This window comes from Motacilla alba, chromosome 4, assembly GCF_015832195.1.
Source record: "Motacilla alba alba isolate MOTALB_02 chromosome 4, Motacilla_alba_V1.0_pri, whole genome shotgun sequence".
Classification (NCBI taxonomy): Eukaryota; Metazoa; Chordata; class Aves; order Passeriformes; family Motacillidae; genus Motacilla; species Motacilla alba.
Window position 1 is genome coordinate 50587360 of NC_052019.1, and position 18447 is coordinate 50605806.

Below are 18447 nucleotides of genomic sequence, written 5' to 3' on the forward strand. Positions count from 1 at the left end.
TCCAAGGAGCTCTTGGGCAGCCTTGGGAGAGCTCAGGTCTTTTAGACAGATTTTTTAGCAGAGCCATGCTGCTGCTTGGGTCCTACATGAAGTGTTGATGTTTTTTCTAAGGAAGTTCAGCACCTAGATGTTCCCGTGGGTTTAGCACGATACTGCAGAGCAGCATTAATATCTAAAGGGAGAATGAATCAAATACAGCATGCATGTGAAGAATGTGCAGGGTATACAGTGGTCAGGAACACACCTGCCCAGTTTCACTGGAACTCTGAATTCAGGAAAGACCACAGTACATGTGAGACTGCAGCTCACAGCTTGGCCATTTTACAGCTAATATCCTCACCAAGGAGATGGTTCCTACCCTTGTCCCCTGCGCCTTTGCTGGACCATTTATTTTTTGTTGATGTTATGGAGAAGGCACAATTCCTAGGTGGCCCAAGATCTGGGTGGTTTGGTTCCAGGATGCAGTCCCACATTGCCCCTGAAGCAGCCAAAAGTGCATGGGCCCACACCCCTGCGATCTGAGCTCCTGTCCAATGGGAGGCAAAATATCTATGAAATTTAAGTGAAAGCTGAACTACTTCAATAAATCTGGTGCTGACTGATGAGAAATGTTGAAAATTTGTGCTATACAATCTTGGATTTCATATTTTTCTAACAGCTGAAGATAGATATTCATCCTCACTTTTCATATGCCAGAGCAGTGTACATTATTAGCAAAGTCTATTAGTCACTGTTAATTCACATATATTAATATCAATTTGTAAAGAAAAAACATTTGATGCTGTAATCCCTTCAAAATGATTAAAGTAATTATTCTATAAAATAAAATAATCTGTCTACTGCTACCTTGTATGCCTCTGTGCTGCTTCTTGATGCATATCCTCCTCAATATATGACCAAAGCTCTTCAGTTTCATTGCACCTGCCCTGTTACAGCTGCAAGCATGCACAGGTTAAGTTGTTACAGGCTGTAAAGACACAAGTGCCAGAAGGCATCTGTGGAAGATGCTTTCCTAGCCACCTCTCTCCTCAAAGCTAGGTGTGGGACTGAGGCCCTGCACACCAACACATGGGAGGTGTCCGGTGTAACCAAATTGTGAATGCTAAAGAAAAGGCAGAGCCATGCAAGGTGTTTATAAAGTGTCTCTTGTGTAAACACATACATGTAAATAATCTTCCTCTAGGTCTGTTTTCAGCCATGTGGTAACAACTGTGTATGCAAATCCATGCCACTGATTTCCAGCTAATCCACATCTACAAAGAGAGCTGGCTGAGATGTGTCCAGCAGAGTGAAATAACCAGTTCATGAGCCATGTTTTTTGTGTTCAGGACACCTATTAAATGGAAGTAATGTAAGAACAGTGGTTTTTTAATCAAGTGTGCCGCAAATCATTAGTGAAAATGACACTGAGCATATTTGCCCACATTTTTTTCAAGGTTGCATATCCCAGTTGTGAGCCACTCTACAGGACTAGGCACTTTCAAAAATCAAGAAGCCCAGTTTTGTCTCCCTGGCAGATTCAGTTCCTCCCTAGGAACTGAGTGCATTAAAAGACAGGATGCCAGACACAGAAGCCATCTTTCAGGAAACAACTAGTTCTTGTTGCTTCCTGGGACGGTGCTCCATTGCTTTTCTTTCCTGATCTTAATTAAGTAAGAATTGCCTAGGGAGTGATGTCCCATTACTGCTGTTGGAAATTTTAGTCAGAGCTGTTTGTTTTTCCATCATTTTACAAGGTAAGCAACAGCGTAACCATCTGTCTGCTCTTTAAATAAAACTAAAGGGAAGAAAATCCTCGTCTCCATTTCTGTTTTTCAGTGCAGAGGAAAAAGAACAGGCAGGTGGATGCTAAACACACCAGGGTTACAATAAATGCTTTTTCTCACATTTTGCTGAGGTCATTTACAGTCTGATGGTGAGGGTGGCTGAAAATCTGGCATTGCAGGATTCATCTTCTGCCTCTCCTGTCACTCATCTCTACAGACCCACTCACCTGTTTTTTCTCCATCTTTTCTTTTGTGTCTCTTCTGTTCTGCAGGAGTAAGTTTGCTGATCCCAGCAGGAGCCGTTCCACAAGGGAGAGTCTATGAAATGTATCTGACAGTTCACAGGAAGGAGAACATGAGGTAAAAAATGCCTTTATTTCCTTGTGCATTAATAGGGTAACACATAGTAACTGAAGACCTGTGGTAATAATACTTATGCAAAGCCTACTGCATTGAAGCTATTTGCTGGCTTGGAGGTAAACACAAGCAAAGCCAAGGATAAACTTTGCCACAAAACCAGCTCAGACATTTGCTTTCCTAATCAGGTGTTGCACTCTGCAGCAAGTCCTCAGGCCAGGGGGATGCTGAATTGTAGAGGAGCAAGGAAAATATGCCAGCATGAGTTTGTGCAGCAGAGAAGGTGTGAAGTAACCTCTTGATAAAGACCTGTGCTGCAAAGGAGAAAGGAGCGGAGGAGAAAGGTGATAAATCAGCTCAGTGAAGGGACAGGTGCCTGAGCACTGGACTTGGAAAATCTCCTCTCCTGTTAGAGAGAAGGTGAACCTTTATTTTACCCTTCATGGGCTTGGCTAGTCTATGCAAATGATGGAGCCAAAGCTTTTGGTGTCCTCCACCTCCTTGCTGCTTAGCCCCAGATACCACACACTGAGGGCACCCAGAGCTGATGCTGGGAAGACCACCGTTGTCTCCTGTTATCTGAATGTGCAGACAATTCATATTCTAGATCTTAATGTCTAATGGCATGCAATCTGGCAGCCTTGAAATTAAAAAAAAAATGTTTACAAAAAGGCCAAGGTACCATTTGGAGCCAGTTAAAAAACCCTAATGTAGAGGAAGGTGAGATCTTAGGCTGCAGAATGGACTTGTGCACTAAGGCAGAATGGCAAATGTGAAGCTGAGGCAGTCATTACACGGTACTTTGCCTCTTTCTCCTCCTCATAGCTAGATATGTTTTTTTGGCTCAGCCTCTTAATAGCTTTTATTATGTGCTAAGCCACAGCTGTTTATACACTGTGTGATATTGAACACTATTCTTTAGCTTGGTAGTCTTTCACCCAAGCTAAAATAATCTGCTTAAAGAAAAATTAAGTAATCCTTCCACCCACCCTTTTGCATACATTATTCATCAGCTGCTCTTTGAAAATAGCTAATTGCAGCTACAGAAAAAATGTCTCTGCTCATAGCTAGTATTGATTATATTCCTATTACTTTTGGCTGTGAAAGAGGTTTACAAACAGTATTGAACAAAGACTCTTTCCTGAGGAAGGGAAAAAAAAATTCAAATGGCATCCCCTGTTATTCAGCTTGCTTCTAAATCTCCTTTTCCAAAATACTTAATTCTTAAAAAAATTATTCAATTCCTAGAAGGTGCTGTATGTGCAATTATTTTCTTTCCAGTCAGTCATGGAGGGAATCCCTGTTACTTTATTCATGCAGCTGTGGACAACTAATGTCACATACTTGTCTAATTTATTTTCTTCAAGGATCATAAAGCTGCCTCTGCATGCTTTGTGAAAGCTGTAACTCAGCAAGTCACACAGAGGATAGAAGGATAGGTTAACCTGTGCTGGGAAAAGCATGGCTGGGGATGTGCTGCTTGCCAACCTGAGCAAGTATGCCAAAGGACACCTGCAGAAGTAAACAGAATGGTGCGAATCCTCATTTACAGTGAAGATTTTAGAAGTTATTTCTTTCCCTGGGAGAGGAGAGCAGAGCAGTCTGCCTTGGGGCATCAGGCCTCATTTTATTGTGGTGGCAGTCACTTTCTGGGTGCACAGAGTCCAGCTGCTTATTTGATTTGTGGCAGTTTTTCAGAAAACACACCAGGCTCCTCATGCTCTTGGAAAGCAGCTTCTTCTGGGACATTTAAGATGGAGCTCATTGGCTGATGTCTAGATCACTCAGAACTGAATATTCTGCCCCCTTTCCCCAGGTGCCAAGGAGCAGAAGGGGGTGGGTGGCACCCAGCTGTAAATGTTCCCCTGCTGCAGGACTGGTTACCAGGCACTTCAGTACCAGAGCTACAGTTCTGTCAAAGCTTCTTTTTCTGGCTGCATGGACCACAGATGTTGCTTCATATAATTGGAGTCATATGGGTACCACAAGTTGCTGTGTAGCAGAATTATTTTTTAAATCAGCTACTGCACTCTTGTAGCACTCTCGCAGAGAGTGATAGTCCCCAGTAAGGACAAGCTGCAGACATTTGCTTTCATGGCCAGGCAGTAACTGCAGTGTGTTCAACAAACCCTGGGAGACCCTATGTTTATTTTCATGAGCACTGTGCAAATGTGTTTAGGTTGAAAAGTCCTGTTATGGGTTGACTTCGTTTGGAAGGGGACACACAGTAAATTATAAGATGCATGTTTTTATCAGAAATTAGGGCAGAGCCTTGTCCTTGACATTAAAACTAGCACTGAGGTGTGATTTTGGTCTCCACAGTGCTACCCTAGCAGAACCTGACCAGCAACAGAGAGGGTCCCCACCCCAGATCACAAATCTCCAACAACTTAAGATCAAGCTCATACTTTGTTTGTAGAACTGTGAAACTACTTCTGAATAGTCAGAAACAGAAATTATGTTATCTCTCAGGCACCTGCAAATTCCCCTTTTCTTTCCCTTTGTTTTCACAATAAGTTTTCCCAGTTAGTTTTTGAAATATATAGTACAGAAATTTGAGAGAGTTCACAATCCAGTAACATCACTCTTTGTGCTGCCTTGCAGATTGGTTAGCAGAGCTTTCTGAGACAGTCTGTTTACTCCATTTCATATCCATCAAAGCATGTGAGAGCAGGAAGGTCACCCTGAAAGCATTATCATTTGGCAGTGAATTGGGGTTCTGATAGCTTGCAGTAAACACTGTTGGAGGCATTTGTTTCCTCCAAGTGTGTCAGCATACTCGTGGCACAGTGGTGCTTCTCTTCTACTGGACTGATGCTCAGAAGAGTGTTACCCCTGCTCCTGTCCTGCAATCTCACCCTCATTTTTCTGTCATTTGGAGCAGGATAGATGGCAGGCAGATCCCAGGCTCTTATCCCAAGTTGATCTCATAAAAAGATCCACGTCCTTTATGAAGCAGCTACAGTGGGGAAAATTATATATGGGTATATATATGGTACACATTTGTACACAAGTACATGTATCCATAGATATGTATATGTTATGTATATACATGTAGCTGAAAGAATGACAACCCTCTGAGAATATTTCACAGCTATCAGACAGGTTTCTTCTCGAAGCTGTGTCTTTTTCAGTGGTGAGCAAATGCTCTCTTCCTTAGTCTGGGGAAGCACTACCAACTTTGAGTTTGCAAGGAGTCCCTTCTTGAGTAGTGGTTTCATCTGTAAAATCAGCATACTATGTTGGCCAGTACCTGGCAAGAGCTCGTTCCCATGAGCATCTGTGAGAGCCTGGGTTTTACAGATTAAGTAATTTATTCAATTAATCTGTAATTTAATCCTAAGGATTAAATAGCATAAGTATAAACCTCCAGCCTCCAGGATTTGCTTGACTGCCTCAGGTTAAAAAACAAATCTTGCTGTGAGCTAAATTAGTAGAGCTGTGTTTCCTTCAGAAACATCTGGCAGTGGTCAGTGCTAGATGGGGTCTGGGTCTTGATGGACCACTGGTTTTATCTTGTGTGGCAGTTCCTGTGTTCCTGTGTGAACCCCTGCTGAGCTTGCACAGCTTTAGGTGGAGCTACTCTTGCATGCTCTAATCAGAGGCAGGAACTGCACAAAACAACTACAGCTCTGTGAAGGACACTGCTGTATAATCCATCACACAGGAGGTGTTCCAAATGAGAGTGGAGGTCGCTGTGCCCACAAAATTTGACAACCCTGAAGAACAGAGCAAGCAACACTCCTAAAGGTCTTGATGGAAGACACACATAAATGTGAAAATTTCAAATTAGCTACCTTGAAAGAGAAAAAGGGTCAGGTGAGCCTTGCCAGGATTTGTATCAATGGCTTTATAATGTATGCACAGAGTTTAATATAAAGTCAAGCATCTGATCAATGACTGTGATCCAAGGAGTAATGTTGTTTTTTCACCAGTAAATCTTAAGCTTAGTGATGTGAAATAAAAGAAATTGAAGTCTTCCACATTTCATTTCTCCACCTTCCTTATCTCAGTTGCATAAACAAAATTACTTTGCAACTCCAGAAGACAATTTCTTGAAGTGCCAGTCACTGTAATTGAAAAATTCAACATGAAAAAGACCAGAGCAAAAGGGGAGGGCAGACTTCTCAGAGTATTTTTCTTCTGAAGATAGACTGTCAGAAGAACCAGGATCTGTCGAGAATATTAACTTTGAAACTTAAGAAAGAACACATATTAAAAAAATAAAGCCCCAGCAATGAAAGGAGAAATAAAATATCTTCCCTCTAACATTTGGCTAAGCTGTGTAGAAGGGTTGCAACCTGTTGCTATGTGATAGCCATTCCTCTCTCCCTGCTCTGTCCTGTGCTTCCTGAGCTGCTGTGATTGCCTGGAGCACAGTGGCAGGGAGCACAATGTAGTCCCACTGAGGAGCAGAGATTTATCTAGTTGTGCTCACATCTGCTGTCTGACAGCTACCTTAATGAATATGGTCTGGTTTATTACAGGGAGACAATTTTGAATGAGTAATCCCATTAAAAACACAAATTTGATTGTGAAGGGACCAGATATGGTGAATAAAAGTTTGTTTGCTTTTAAATATAAGTTGACTGTTCTTGATAATCTCTGAGGGATGGTAAAGCATCTAAAAATATCTGAAGACCTTTAAGCTACTGTTAGTGCCTTTTAATAGAAACGCTAAGCAGTGAGTTGAATTTTAGTCTCAGATCTTTGTAAAACAAAAACATCTCTTTGTTTTTGGAGTTATGCAGCTGAGTGGCCAGTCTCTTCTAATGAGTTATCCTGAGACTGCTGCAAGCCTAAAGTGAAGCCCATGTTGATGGGATTTTTGTAGGGAGTTGCGTTTGGTTGGGTTGTTTTTTGTTTCTTTTTTTTAATCTCCCACAATCTATAACACATAAATCTCAATGCTGGTCACAACACGTGCTCCTCTAGGTTGGGATCCTGGCTTTGCTGGTGCTGCATCACCTATTTCAGGAGAAGGAATAAAATTGCCTGCAATGAGTGACTACACAATAACTTGTCTTCAGGGAAATTTGTTGTTTACTAATTCCATGAATTACTGTTGGTTTATGCTTTGAAGAAGAACGATTAATATCCCTTGTATAATGTATCTTGTCTACTGCATCTGTTTCTGCTCTCATTAGCTGTAGTAAGGCATAATCCTTTTGTTTAAAATGGAAATTGAAAACAGTGAGAAGCGAGAAAAGATTTGTCGGGAGATTTTTGTTCCTTTTCGCTGTCACTTGTCATAGGGCACTTCTCTTCTGTCGGTGCCATTGTGTTGTTTAGCCTCATTCCTCTGAGTTTCTGGTTTATTTCTGAGATCTCATGGTGATCCCTAAACACACTGCTACTACCTGCAGTCATGGTAGAGCAGGAGAGGAAAGGGAATATCACCATGATGGGCTCTGATGTGCTCTGATGTGCTCTTTGTCCTGTACAACACCAGAAATCAGGTTTGTTTCTTGTCACTGTGTCACATTACGTGTTGATGCCTGCTGTGTTGCAGCAAGCTCACCTGAAATGTTTGCTTTTATTGCTTTATTTGTTACTAAGTAACTCTTTAGAAGTCGTTTTGCTCCAGCCTGAGCTACTTAACAATTGATAAGATTTTATTTCCTACTCATATTTTTACCCTCTCTAGAATTTTGCCATTGTCTTCTGGCTTTCACTGTTACTTGCAGTGATTCCTTATTAATTGTTACCTGTAAATGTAATAATTGTGTTTTCCACATGGTGAGTAGAAATCTTGGCCTCACAATAGTCAGAGAGAGGTTTTGCATAGACTTTAACAGAGCTGGGATTTCACCTCAACAGTGACAGTGACCCACTTCACACCTCTGCAACTAATTGTATGTCAGTTTTTAAAGGTTTCTCTGTGTTAGGTGAATGTTGGAGAGTCACTAAGACCAGCAATGTTCAGTGATTTTATGGTGCCAGTCTCTGAAGTGTGCTTGGTTGGGAATTTGGGACTGTAAAGTCAAGCATCCCCACAACTGGCCCATTTTTCTGCTCTTCACTAATCAGACTGTTCTCTATCATAAATATCCAGGTCAGGACCATGCGTATCTCATACAATTTGCAATAAATCTTCTAAGTCTGGTGAAAAAGATGCTGTTTATGAACATGGGGAAAAATATTAAGCCTTGGTATTTTTAACATGTCCTTTGTATGCTTGCATCCACCTCCCATCTCAGTTCCTCACTCTGCAGTCTGCAACACATCCTGGCTTGGTGTTCTGCATAATCATTTTGTACTTCTTATAATCAGCTATAAAATGTTGCAGCACAGAATTGTGCCCTTCATCAGAGTCCTAAAATCTGACAGTAAAAAATTTTGGCACGAAGCAGTGACTAAACTTAACTTTACTTGGAGACAACTTCAGACTGTATGATTTATCAGTACCATATTATTTTAATGACCTTTTGGGGTTTTTTGACTGCAAGCATCAGTGCTTGTCGATTTTAACTTATTTTTCACCTAAAAGGCACCATATCAATTTTTAAAGCAATATTCATGATATATGCACTCCTGCGTTCTTTTTGACTGCTTGTTTTGTAATTCAGTCCAAAAAACCAGGGTAGCTTGTATTTTCTTTTCTTTTTCATGGGTCAGTACTTCTAGATGAAGTTAGTTTAATGAGATGATTAAGTCTATAGCTGCTCATATCTGCTTTCCATGCAAATATTAAAATTTTGAGAGAACTTTCTCATAAGATACTATGTTTTTTTTGAAATTTCTTGAATTAGACCATAGGAGAGTGTTCAAATATCCACCAATTTCCAAGGCTAATGACCATTGAAAACCACTGACACACTCTGAGTGTTTTTTAAGCTTCTTGTTGCTTCTTATGAAAAAATAACAATGTAAATGAGTCATAAAAAGAAGGCATGTTTTAGTGAAAAACTGTCCAATGATTTATTCAGTCTGGCCTTGCAAAAAAGTGGTACGTCATCTTCTTAATCTGAATCCAATGTCTCCTTGCAGTATGCAAGAGGAGCTGGACTAGGTACTTCTCTTGTGATTCATTTATTTTGTGTATTGTTTGTTAGGCTAAAAAGCTGGCACAATACATGATAGCTGTCCAGATTGTTATACTTTGCATCTTTTTTGAAAGACATCTATATTGCAGCTGTTTGTTTCCAGTCCATGGATTTTCAGAAACAATTGTTAAGTCATTTAGTAAACTCATCAGTTAATTTCCACAGATGCGTATCATCTGGATTTACTGATTTGCATAAATTTAAATTTTCCAGTGCCAGACCCTTTTCTTTCTCAAATATTACAAAAATCTCCACAACATTTGTGACAAACGGGGGTAATTTTCAAAAGTTCCTTCATTCCATTTTGAGAAAGGATTTCCCAAAAGTTTGTCTTTCATTCTGTGAGATTAACGGGATAGGCAGGGAGAATCAAGGTGGACAAAATTAAATTAGTCCTATGGACATATATTTGCAATAACCAGAATAGGTGTGATAAATTATCAAAATAGCTTCCGTCCTGATTTGGCCTCCTTGAAAGTGTTACCTACAGTTACCTGCTCTGCTCTTCTCTGCTCTGGCGTGGCCTGACTTTGAATATTGTGAGCAGATTCGGCTACCACAATATGAGAGAGACTATTAGAGAGCATTTAAACTATTCGGGAGCATCCAAAGGAGGGCAATGAGGATGGTGAAGGGTCTTCAAGGGAAGCCATGTGAGGATTGGCTGAGGTCAATGCATCTGTTCAGCCTGGAGAAGAGGATACTGGAGAAGAGGGGAGACGTCACTGCAGTTACAGCTTCCTCTTGAGGGGAAGAGGAGGGGCAGGCACAGATGTCTTCTCTGTAGTCACCAGTGACAGGACCTGAGGGAACAGCCTGAAGTTGTGGCAGGAGAGGTTTAGGTTGGATATCATGAAAAGGGTCTTCACCCAGAGGGTGGTTGGGCACTGGCACAGGCTCCCCAGGGAAGTGGTCACAGCACCAGCCTGGCAGAATTCACGAAGTGTGTGGACAATGCTCTCAGGCACACGATGTGACTCTTGGGGATAATCCTGTGCAGGGCCAAAGCTGGACTCGATGATCCTTGTGGGTCCTTTCCAACTCAGCATATTCTAGGATTCTCTGATTACAGCTACTTCTTTTTTCTCTTGGTAAAGACAAAGACTTTTAGAAAAAAACAGCAATGTTGTCTCAACTAATTTCTCTAAGACTGATGCACGTGTGCTTGTATTTGTAAATGCAGCCTGGGACTGAACCCTCAGCTAGAGCAGAGCACATGTGATCCCGTGGGCAGATTAGGATTTTAAGTGCAGATCTCATTGAACACTTTTAAAATCCCACTTGCTAGTTTCTGGATCATGAATTTGTCCTCCATTATTTAGGGAGGCAGTTGATGAGGCACATTCAGCTGTGTTTGTCATACACCAGCTGTCGGGATAGTTAAAGTCACTCATGCTTCCTCTTGTTTTAAGCTCCTCAGCGGTTGGTCTGGGATGGTTTGGACTTGCACATATGCACACACACACATGCACACATATTATAATTTTCAAACCAGAGTGTATGTTATGTATCCTAAATATTCTCATATGATTTCCCATAACACCAATTCCTAGTGACTGGCAGCAAGCACACTGGATAATACCTGTGTTTTTAGCTGAACAGCTCGGGGTAATCACTAGAAATCTTGGGTTTGCAAGTGTGTTTTACCCTTGCACTACTCCTTACCATCCCTTCATCCTTTCTCCCTCACCAGCAGTGACACTTGCTCCCTGCAGGCTTATTTGCAATAGCCATTCCAGTAGATCTGAATGCCTTTTAAGTAAAATGGAGTACCAGTGGTTTGGTGATGCCTCAGAACTCAAACTGCACATCTCAGACGTGCTGTGCACCACTTACAGTCATGCTTACATGCTTATTAGTTCAGTGTCTTCCTCTCTTTGTCAGTTTTCCCTGTCCTGACAGTAAATAATTCTCACAAGTGGTGTCCACAAGAGCCACCATTCATTTTTGTGTGCCACTGAAGAACTGCCAAATGCAGCAGTGACCACATTTTTGTGGTGGGTGAAATGAAGCCTCTGCATACCATCTGCAAGGATCCTTCAGAGTGGAGTGCAATCAGCAAATGTGGCCTATAATTTGCTGACACCTAAACCTGCATTTTGTACATATGAATGATATTTGGCACAAAAGCAAGCAAAAAAAGGAAATTAATACGGATTTGGGAAAAATGAAGGAAAAACAAAACCCACCTATTTTGCTTGCACAGTCTTTTTATTTTAAGAGAAAGATTTTTTATTTTTACACACCCAAATTAACCTTTTTGTCTTTTTCAACTCACTTAATGTATCCATCTTTCTGTCTCCTCGCCAGGCCACCTGTAGAAGACAGCCAAACCCTGCTGACACCAGTGGTGAGCTGTGGCCCACCAGGAGCCCTGCTAACCCGGCCCGTCATTTTAACCATGCACCACTGCGCAGAGCCAAACACAGAGGACTGGCAGATCCAGCTGAAGCACCAGGCTGCCCAGGGACCATGGGAGGTGAGGCTCCAGAGCTCCAGCCTGTGTGCTGGCTGCATGCAGGGCTCTCTGCTAGTCCTTTACTTGCCTTTCTGAACCTGGATGCCTGTATTTTGGGGTTTCCATGACTGCCACACATGACTGCTAGAGGCAGGCAGGAGTGCCCTTCCCTATAAGATGTCTAAGCTGCTGTGTGCCCATTCAGAGATCTGCCTTGGGGCATTTTGGTACCTCCTAGCACCAGCAGGTTTCCATAGTGGGAGCCTGAGGTGGTTCCTTGCCAGTAGTATAGCAAGAGAATGTCCCAAGGCAGTGTGGCAAAAGGATCTTCCCACTATAACTGGAGCATAAAGTGATGCTTTCAGCAGGGCTGGGCCATCTTGACAGAGCCCTCCTTTCCAGCTCTGTGCTCCTAGGTCCCTGCTGCCACCAGTTGGGTCTCATAATTAATTTGGCAAGGGCATTTTCTCCCACTGGCAAGTTTAATAAGGTCAGGGTGGCTTCTGAAGGCAGTTGGGCTGACAGCAGCAGAAGAGCCATGTCCAGCATTGTCTTCAAAAGCCTCTCATGTTTGGCCTCCTGCCTGTGGCACTGGCTCTTCCTCCTGCTGGGAGGGAGCGTGCAGCAAACACAGCTCTGTCTCGCCAGCTAATCTGCACCCCACAGCCCAACTCGTGGCACCACACGTGTGTTCCTTATTTGTGGCTGTGTGCTACTGGCACCTCTTCATTTCCTCCCCATCCTCCTCCTGCCCGAGGCACAGGTTGCTCTGCCAGCCCTGCACACACCCTGGTGTGTGTGCAGCATCCATGGGGCCCCTGGCCATCACACAGCAATCTTCTTCCTCCTGTCAGCTCTGGAGCAGCTCCTCCAAGCTGAGCCTCACACACACACGTGTGCACACACATCCATGCACAGCCTGCAGCATCACTCGGGGCAGCACCTCCTGCCAGAGCCACGCCATGGAGCAGCACCTTGCCCTCCAAAAAGGTTGTGCCACTGCTGCAAACGTGGCAGGTTTGCCTCTCCTGAGACCAAGGGAGCCAAGCTTAATGCCTAATGCCAGCTGAGCCCACTTTTGTCAGCTGCCAGGTGTGTACATTGTTCTGCAGAGCTGCAGGCAGCAGGGATGAAGTGGACAAGTTGTGCTGAGTGTCGTGTGGCACGTAGTGGCTTTGCGAGAGGCGGCTGTCACCCACTGCTGACCTTTCGCTTCTGCTCCCTCTCAAAGCCATTGAAAGCACCTTGTGTTGCGTGCAGGATATTACACGCAGGGTTGAATGGAGAAATTAGCAGGGGAGCTGTTTTCCTGTACGCCCAGGGTGGGGAGGTCATCTGCATTCAGGCAGTGGTTTTTTTCCTCATCCTGCAGTCTTGTCACAGAGGATTATTCTGAGGAAGCAGCAGGTGATATTTCATATAGATGTGTATTTGGCTGTCACAGAGGTTACTTCCTTCCCCGAGTTTTTATAACTCCTTATTGTTGTGCTTAGGAGGTGAAGGGCAGTTATTTATTCAGCATGCCTGAGACTACTGATGCTGAATCACGGTCACCAAAGGATTAGTTTTGCAATATCTCTTTCAATAAAGTCTTGGTGATATTTTCATTATTTGCCTAACTCTGCCCAGGGCTTTAAAAGCAAGAGTAAAGACAGGGGGAGTTTTTGACCTCCAACATCATCACTAGCACCCCAGAGAAATCTGCTACCTGTGCCTACACAGGAGAAAAGCTCGAAGCAGGACGTTTAGAACTTGGTTAATCTGAGGGGCAAACAGCAAGGACTTTTTGCATATCTAGGCTTGAAAGGGGCATTGCTGCCTGAAAGGAGAGCAGCTCTGAGGGGTCGCATGCTGTAACTTGGCCTTTTTCTCTCTTAGGATGTGGTGGTGGTCGGAGAGGAAAACTTCACCACCCCGTGCTATATCCAGCTGGACCCAGAGGCCTGCCATATCCTGACAGAAACCCTCAGCACCTATGCCTTGGTGGGACAGTCAATCACCAAGGCAGCAGCCAAACGTCTCAAACTGGCCATCTTTGGACCGCTGTCCTGCTCGTCCTTGGAGTACAGCATCCGGGTCTACTGCCTCGATGACACGCAGGATGCTCTTAAGGTGGTTCTTGATCTCTTGCTTGCTCTCCCTCTCCCTCCCCAGTTGTCACAGGACTGCAGTCATAGCAGAGACTGGACCCTCTGCTCCATGTATTCATGCTCCCTGGGTTATTTTTCTGATTAGAAGAAGAGCTTGACAGCAAGCTGCTCTTTTACAGTTTAACCCTCACACGCTATAAATCGTCCTTTGCATAGGAATCTCACACTATTTTCCACCCACCAGTCTTTTTTCCTTTGTTTACCTGTATCATATCCTGAATCCTAAGGTTTTTGCATTATTAAAAGGCCATGAGGTACACGGGGCTTCATTCGTTATTCATGTATTTTTAATGCTAAGTGCCAGCTCCCCAGAGATGGGAAAACATATAAATGCTTCTTTGTAAATACTTGATAATGATAAAAGAAGCTTCTGGCCCGTTAATCACTGCCTGCTTTCATACTGCTTTATTACATCCCTTCACGTGCAGCTTTTTGTGTTGGGAATTCACAACTGGAATAAACCAAAGCTGCTGCTATCCCTAACTGGATAACCTTACTCTCCCTGCACAATTCTGACATTCACACAAACACACACTCACTACATGCAGATGAGCAGAGAGGTAACCATACTCACTATTTCTCTTTATAAATACCTGTATTTATACAGAAGGTATCTATAATAGATGCCCTCATGAAATATGTAGCTCCAACTGCACAACTGAGTTTATTAAAAGATGGGGTTTTTCCTTTAGCTGTAGGTAGTGCTACTTCACTTCTTTGTGGCAAAGAGATTTCAAAGCCTGACTAAGCAGAGTCATCCTCCTGCTGTACATGCTTTTTTTTCGCCACGTCTAGCTGGGAATTATTGGAATTTAAACACAAATACACTGGCTGGGAGATGTTTGTGTTTTTCAGAACAGTGATTTCCATCACTGAGAGCAGCACACTTGCTTGTCCTCCCTGATACTATCTGATATTGCCTTCCTAGTCTTTGCTGAAGGGGTGCTCTTGTACATGTAAGAAGGGCAACAGAGTATATAAGGGTTGAAGCAGACACAGGGTGACTTCAGCATGGTTTTGTCCTCTGGGAGCTTGGTCTCTGTCACTGCATTGGTGCTACCAGCCTTTTAGAAACAATTATTTTCCCTTGTCTGATTTTCCTTTTGTTTTTCCTATTAAAAAAAAAAAAAAAAAAAAGCAAAAAGGATCTTTCATAGCAATCAAGCTTTAGAGGTCCTGATGGTTTTATTCCTGTGCTGCATAATACAATTTTCCATGGGTTTGACAAGGCCTGAGGTAATAATAACTGAGTTGGAGGGGCCTTGGCCAGCCAGTTAATGCAGTCAGAGCTGAGGAATCTAATTAGGAATTACTCAGGAGTTGTTGGTCTGTTTCTAATAGACTGTAGGGAGAGTTGTGTGGTAAAGTTAATCCAATTCAGTGCAACAGCAGAAGGGATCAGGAAAGGCACACAAGGGAACCATCCTTCACCTGAGAAGCTGCAGCCAAAATCTGGGAGGGCAACAGGTCAGTCCTTGGGATCATGCTGCAGTTAGACCCCAAAGTGAGACTGCAGATTAGTGAGGAAAGGTGAGCAAAATCAGGAAGCCACCATTCCACTCAGTACCTACTGCTTTTTTACATTCAGTTTATGCGTTTTAATTTTCTTTCTCTTTGGCATGTCCACCCCAAGAGTGGGGGGGCACCCATGAGGTTCAAGACCCAGCCAGCTGGTGGTTTGCAGGAGGACAAGCACATCTACTTGCTGGCCACAGACTCTTATGAATACATGAACTATGCTTCTTTAGAAGTATAAGGAAGGAGAAGATTGAGGAAAAAGAAGCCTAGTAGACCAGCTGTAGATGAGTAAAATAGGTGTAGATGGAAGGGCTGGCTCTGGACCAGCGTGTATAAGCAGGCATGTACGAACTGGTGCATACAAACCAGTGTGTACTAAACATCCCTGTGTGACAGTATTGTAGACTCAATATGTGTGACAGTGTTGTGTAGACTCAGTCTATGACTATTTAGATAGAAGAAAAAAAGGTTGGGGTATTTGGCATGTGCTTTCACAGCAGCTGGTACTGCAGCAGCCCCTGCCGTGCTGGGAGGACATCCTTGGCACTACTGTATTGCCAAAGGGAAGGCATTCACAGGGCAGTTACCACTGGGCGTGGGGACAAGGCATGCAAACAGGGCTGGGCCAGCACATCCTGACATTAGAAGTATTTCAGAGAGGAAAGAAAAGTTGTAAGCAGCAGGTGAAGTACCAGCCGCAACATCTCCATGTCTTGAAGCTGGCAGCTCTGGGCAAAGCACAGCAAGGGTAGGGAAGAGCAATATTCCCATATTGCATTGCCTGAGCTTTGGAAGAGCCTTTGTTGGGGATTGTGTGTATTTTTTAATAGACAACCAAACACATTCTGTTATTATTTACAGCCAGGAATGAGTGTGCCATATGCTGAATGTGTTTTAACAGCCAGCAGAGGAAGACAAGTAGTTGCAGCATAAAGCTCAGTGCAGTGTTTATCCAGCAGACTTTTCCCTCTCGTCATGCAGAGTAAGCGCTCGCAGCTGAGCTGCCGGCACCCGCAGTACAGTAGGGAAGTGTAATGATTTGCCATCAATAAGGGATTGGTTATTGTGGGAGCAACTTAGTGAAGTTCCTGGCTGCTGTGGAGCAGCGTGGGCTCAGTACTGATCACACATGCAGCATCTTCTGCCCCACAGGGTCCTGAGCCACCTGGATGGGGCACTCACAAAAATGCCTTTCAGACAAGGATGAGGGGAGTTGTGACTGGCCTCTTTTTTTAAGGTTAATTTTTACATTTTGAAGAGGATGCCCAAGGTTAAAAAAGAGAAAAGAAAGAAAAAGAAAAAAAGTAATAACATGATAACTATAAAGAAATCCATCTGCTTTGCTCTCTTTATTGATGTGTGCTTTTGAGATTAAGGTATGTGACCTATGTGTAGCAGCGTGGCAGGGGCTGAGCAGCCAGATACATGGAAACAGCTGCCTCCCACACTGGGGGCATGTGAAGGATTTCAGGCTGTAGCAGGGTGACATTCCCCAGCCTGTCTTGTGCTGTGCAGCAGGTGTCTTCAAAAAAACACCTAAAAATGGGCACAATAGGCCTGTGATCTTCTCCCTGTTGTTTCATGCATATTTTTTTATTGAAGAAAGGCACAGCTTGGACTGAACACTGTTATTTGCTTGTGCCCCTTTAATGAAGAGGCCCAAGCTGCAGCTGTTACAGTGCCATGGGTGATGGAGTGATGCTTTACATGCATAGGAAATAACTCCTGCCTTGCAGGGTGGTGAGAGACAGTGGGCAGGATGACCACAGCCAGCTCAGCATGGGGCAAGCAATATGCAGCTCAGGTTTTGGCTCAGGAGGACACAGAGGTGCCAGCCAGCAGGATAAGCGCTACTCTAAAAAGAGGCTGTATGGCAGGAACCAGCCAGCGTGTTTGAAGGGCTGTGCAAGTCATGGCTCCAAATTAATTCTGAATTAATTAGCTAAATGGCATGGGAGAAGCACGGGCTGCTTGGCATCCTCCAGTTAAAGCATGTGGAAGGACTATAATGGCCCAGGGTGGCTACCAGAAGTGGGTTGTTGAAACTAGAAACACAGATCTGGTGGGTGGGATGGTGCAGCATCACGCTGCAGTTTTCCCCCACAGTAGTGCAGCCCCCAGAGCTGGTGCAGCATGGGCAGGAGCAGTTTCTCAGGACACCTGCCCCGCATGCCTGAGATGAGAGGTGGCATCTGCAATTAGCTCACACAGTTCCACAAGTCATCTTCTGGACCTTACGGGGAGGTAATTGGAACATAATGAAGATCTGTAGTAATCAGATAATTACTATTGATTGCTCTTTAGACATCTTGATGGAGTAATTAGGTGGCACTGGAAAGAAGCTGGAACTGATTCATTGGCATAACCTTAATCTGAAAGGTTTCCTGATTTTGTTTCTTTTCCTCTAATGGCCAATAAAATAACATTGTTTTAGCTTCGGAATCTGCCAGATATTTTTCTTATATGCTTACTACCTCCCTTAATGTGGTCAGGAGCAGCTTAGCTAAAATGCGGGCTCCTTTATTTGGCCTGGGGCAGAATCCCAGTTTTGTGTGCTCCTGTATTCCTTGAGCATCTCCACCACGTATGGTTGTCTTTAGCCACATGAGACTGGTTGGCTGGTTGACTCCTTTAATTAGATGTGACTGGGATTGGTTATGTTGGTTTCTAATGGGGCTTATGGAAGTGCCTTTATACTTGCTTCCTTCACATGGTCCACAATTAGGCTGTTTATACACAACAGTCCATTGTGGTCTTATTAATTACAAGCTCATACTTAGCTTCATAAAATGACCAGACCATTGGCTTGCTAGCTTTTAATCACATGATCAATATTTCAGTAGCCCTGAACCTGTGTATTTGTATGAACAAAATGCTCCATCACAGTGTCTCAGGCTGTTTCCATGCCATCCTACTGGCCAGTGTCAGGGTAGGTATCTGTTATCTCCTGTACTGCTCTGCCACGGGGCAGGAGACCATGAGCTGACAGACCAGTGGTATGCACAGGTCCCATGTCAGCAGGACCTACAAAAATAAGAGTTTCCAAAAACCAGATAGTGAAGCTACCATTAGATGTCCAGTTTGATGAGCAACAGAGATTGATCCATTTCTGTACTCAAACAGTGAATGCATGCAAAGTCTTTTCATTCCAT

General features: G+C 43.5%; 1 protein-coding gene across 3 annotated transcripts in view; it reads left to right on the forward strand.

Annotated features, from left to right (window-relative positions):
• The window catches only part of UNC5C (unc-5 netrin receptor C), a 245554-nt gene that overhangs the window by 220274 nt on the left and 6833 nt on the right, over positions 1–18447 (forward strand). For all 3 annotated transcript variants that reach the window (XM_038136418.1, XM_038136419.1, XM_038136420.1), the window contains 3 exons: positions 2039–2126; positions 11480–11648; positions 13506–13739. In XM_038136418.1, the coding sequence (XP_037992346.1) occupies positions 2039–2126; positions 11480–11648; positions 13506–13739 (491 nt within the window). The remainder of the gene's footprint in view (positions 1–2038; positions 2127–11479; positions 11649–13505; positions 13740–18447) is intronic.